The 3,843-nt window shown below is 64.4% G+C and overlaps 1 protein-coding gene across 1 annotated transcript in view; it reads left to right on the top strand.

The window, feature by feature from the left end:
• Unc13a (unc-13 homolog A (C. elegans)) overlaps positions 1-3,843 on the top strand; it is a gene marked incomplete at its 3' end in the record, with an annotated part of 44,393 nt that overhangs the window by 9,492 nt on the left and 31,058 nt on the right. Inside the window, 6 exon segments of the mRNA XM_013507235.1 lie at positions 49-251; positions 1,285-1,331; positions 2,916-2,994; positions 3,125-3,130; positions 3,425-3,496; positions 3,581-3,800. Of these exon segments, the coding sequence (XP_013362689.1) occupies positions 49-251; positions 1,285-1,331; positions 2,916-2,994; positions 3,125-3,130; positions 3,425-3,496; positions 3,581-3,800 (627 nt within the window).

Raw genomic sequence — 3,843 nt, forward strand, 5'->3', positions numbered from 1 at the left:
GCCCCCGCAGGCGGCCGAGAGGTAGTGGCCGGGCCGGGCGGGGATGGGCGGCCACGGGCCCCGGGAGGTCGCAAGGCGCTGCGGACCCGGGACGGAGCGGGGTGAGGCGGAGAGCCCGCAGGGCTCACCACACCCTCTGCCTCAGCTTCCGGCCGCGAGAAGAGGACGGCCAGGAAGGCCAGGACTCCATGTCCAGAGCCAAGGCCAACTGGCTGCGCGCCTTCAACAAGGTGCGGATGCAGCTGCAGGAGGTGAGTGCGCGGCCACGCCCAGCGCCCGCCCCCACTGCGGGCCACGCCCAACTCCCCACCCCTAGCCACGCCCAGAATCCCGCCCATTCACAGTCTGGCCACGCCCATCTCCCACCCCTACTGTGGGCCACGCCCAACTCCCCACCCCTAGCCACGCCCAGAATCCCGCCCATTCACAGCCTGGCCACGCCCATCTCCCCACCCACACCACGTGGCCACGCCCAATGCTCTGGTCCAGACTGGCCGCTCCCAGTGCTCCACCCACACCCCCTCAGCCACGCCCAACATCCCACCCATTCTCAGCCTGGCCACGCCCCCAAGCCACACCCATACCCTTAACCAAGCCCACCACCGCCCTACCTGCTTTGCCCTTACCCACTGCCCCCACTTTGACCACGCCCAGTACCCGCCCACACCCCACGATGACTACACCACCCACCAGGTTCTCCCTCACCCCGCCCATACCGGCCACTGACCTCTTGCCAGGTGAAGCTGTCAGAGCTGCCCCTGTACCTGCCCCCGCCCCCGGCCCCCAAGTAGCCTCCCTCAGGGCCAAGAGGAAGGAGAGGAGGACGGAACCGGACACAGGCTAAGGTCGTGGCTGCAGCCACATGTGGGTCAGATTCAAGGTCAGGGAGTCCCCTCGGTCTGCGCTGAGAATGAGTGCTGCGTGGAGGCTGCTGGGTGCAGAAGGTAGCCGGTGCACAAGAGGTGACAGCTGTGCAAAGGCCCTGGGCACGAGGGTAGCGAAGTGAGGGAGGCTGTCCCGGGTTCGGGAAAGGATAGAATCTTCTGTTTGGACCAGAGAAATTTCAACCCCCGTGTACCCTACTGCTGTGGAGGAGGAGCTCCCGTGCACAGCCGTGCGCACTAATCCCCAGGCTCGGCGGAAGGCTGACGCGGTGTGTGATGGGGAAGCCCATTTGCCTCGTGGATAAGCAAGGCTCAGGGCAGTGCTAAGAACACACAGCCAGAGCAGAAATGATGGGAGGGACGGCCACACTGACTGTCTGTCTGTCTGTCTGTCCCGCAGGCCCGGGGAGAAGGAGAGATGTCCAAGTCCCTGTGGTTCAAGGGCGGGTGAGTGATGGAGCTGCAGGCCGTGCAGCATGTCTGAAATCCTGATCCGAGGCTGCTTTGCAGCCGGGGCTCAGCCTCGCGAGGGTTGGGAGCGGCCCTTGCTTTTTGCTGTTTTGAGGTGGGCTCTTGTGATGTTGCCCAGGCGGGTCTTGCACTCTTGGGCCCAAGCAATCCTCCTGCCTCAGCTTCCTCGGTAGCCGGGACTGCAGACACACACTGCCACACCCCGCAGAAATAGCTGTAAGATAAAGCAGACACTAATGCTCACACCCGCCCTGTGCGACCCTGCAGCCTCTGGCTTGCTTTGATTCTGTTTCTGAACGCCTTGGATCCTCGCTTGGGTCGCAGGCTCTTTAATTAACAAGAGGCAGAGAGCCTCCGTGGAGCTTGCTGTCCCCGCAGCCTCCGAGGCGCCTGCTGGAGGGCAGCAGGTGGGGAGGTCGGACCACGCAGGAGATCATTTTAAGCGACACTTGTGTCTGGAAATAGCATCAGGACCATGGCCTGCTTCCTGCACGCCTCCCTTGCACACAGAATCAGGGACAGGAGGAGCTGTGGCTCCAAAAATAAAGGAGGGGGCCCTGGCTGGAGGCGGCCCTGGAGCAGGGCCTGCAGGGGCACCCTGGCAGGCGCGGATCCGACGGGGGAGGCACGCCAGGCAGCTCTGGTCCATGCTGCAGAAAGCGGTGGGGCACAGACACCCCTGTGGCCTACGGGAGGGTCTGGACAGAAGCCGCAGCTTGTCGGCTCAGGGCCATCGCCCGTCTCCCTGAAGCAGCTTTGGACCAGGCACGACAGCCTCCGCCACACGGCCGCTTCCGGGCACCGGCTGAGGCAGGCCCTTGGCAAAGGTCTGAGTCGCACACATGACTCCAGCTGCTGCCCCGTCAGCTCTGGCACCACTGCCTCCAGCTGGACTGCACGTGAGCACACACATTTCCATACTAAGTGCAAAGAAACGCTTCCCGCCAGGCCTGGTGGCACACAAGTGCCATCTCAGCACTTGGAAGCTGAGGCAGGAGGATCACAAGTTGGAGCCCTGTCTGGGCAACTTAGTGAGACCCTATCTCAACATTTTAAAAAGCTGGAGATGGATCTCAGTGTGAAGGCCCTCAATAAGAAGGTTCCATCCCCAGTACTGAAAAAAAAAAAGTCTTTTCTGTTCTAGCGTGACGTTTACATTTGCCTGAATTCAGTTTTCCATTGAATGTGCACCACTGCGCCATTTCCCAGAGGTGGAAGCTGAGGCTGAGGTCTGCTAGGGATGTCACATGGTGTCCTACCCCGGGCTAGTGAAGGCAGGGGCTCGGGGCCACCCCTCTTCAGAGCCCACGGGGCAGGGTCCTCCCCTGCCTCTCCCCGCTGTCCGTGACCCTTGCCGTCCGCGCACCGCCCCGCGGCGCAGGCCCCTCGCCCGCTCGCCTCAGCCTCGTGTTAGCGGATCACATCCTCTGTGCGCGACTTTCCCGGTGCCAGCTTCAGCCCCACCTCACCCCTGCGGAGGTCGAGGGTCCCGGCCGGCCCCAGGCAGTGCCTGTGTGCTGAGGGGGAGCCTGGCCCTCACAGCCCCCGCGTCCCTTGCAGCCCCGGGGGTGGCCTTATCATCATCGACAGCATGCCGGACATCCGCAAGAGGAAGCCCATCCCTCTCGTGAGTGACCTGGTAAGCGTTGCGTGAAAGAGCGGGCCGGCCGCGAAACTGCCCTTGGCGGTCCTGGGCTGGGGGCTGGCCCGGCCTTCTCCAGGACTAACGCAGCCTGCTTTCCGCCCCATGTGCTCCGTGGATGCTTCAGGCCATGGTGAGTGGAGGAGGCCCGGGACCCCGAGGGGCTCCACTCCCTGCTCCCAGGAGGTCTTCTCGCTGTCCCTGTCCCGGGGTTCTGGGCAACCTGGCCACGCCCCCACCTGATGGCTCTGCCGTGTGGCTGGGGGTCCCCTAGGGTGCATCCGTGGTGGGGAGCAACGGTTGCCCCGCTAATCCGGAGCCCTGTCGCTTCCTCCTGTGCTGTGCCCTGTGACCTGTGACCTGTGCCCGGCTCCGATGATGCCTGGCGGCCCCCCCTGTGGCTGGACTTCCTCGCGACCCCACCCAGTCCCTGGTGCAGTCCAGAAAGGCGGGCATCACCTCGGCCCTGGCCTCCAGCACACTGAACAACGAGGAGCTGGTGCGTGGGCTTCGAGGGCCTGGGCGGGGGGACAGAGCCAGGCCAGGGAGCGAGGGGAGCAACCGTGCCACCCCCTCCCTGCAGAAAAACCACGTTTACAAGAAGACCCTGCAAGCCTTAATCTACCCCATCTCGTGCACCACGCCGCACAACTTCGAGGTGTGGACGGCCACCACGCCCACCTACTGCTACGAGTGCGAGGGGCTGCTGTGGGGCATCGCGCGCCAGGGCATGCGCTGCACCGAGTGCGGCGTCAAGTGCCACGAGAAGTGCCAGGACCTGCTCAACGCCGACTGCCTGCAGCGTGAGTGGGCGGTGGGACACCCAGCGGGGGCCGTGGGGGGCAG

This window comes from Chinchilla lanigera, unplaced genomic scaffold, assembly GCF_000276665.1.
Source record: "Chinchilla lanigera isolate Chin_1 unplaced genomic scaffold, ChiLan1.0 scaffold00123, whole genome shotgun sequence".
Taxonomy (NCBI): domain Eukaryota; kingdom Metazoa; phylum Chordata; class Mammalia; order Rodentia; family Chinchillidae; genus Chinchilla; species Chinchilla lanigera.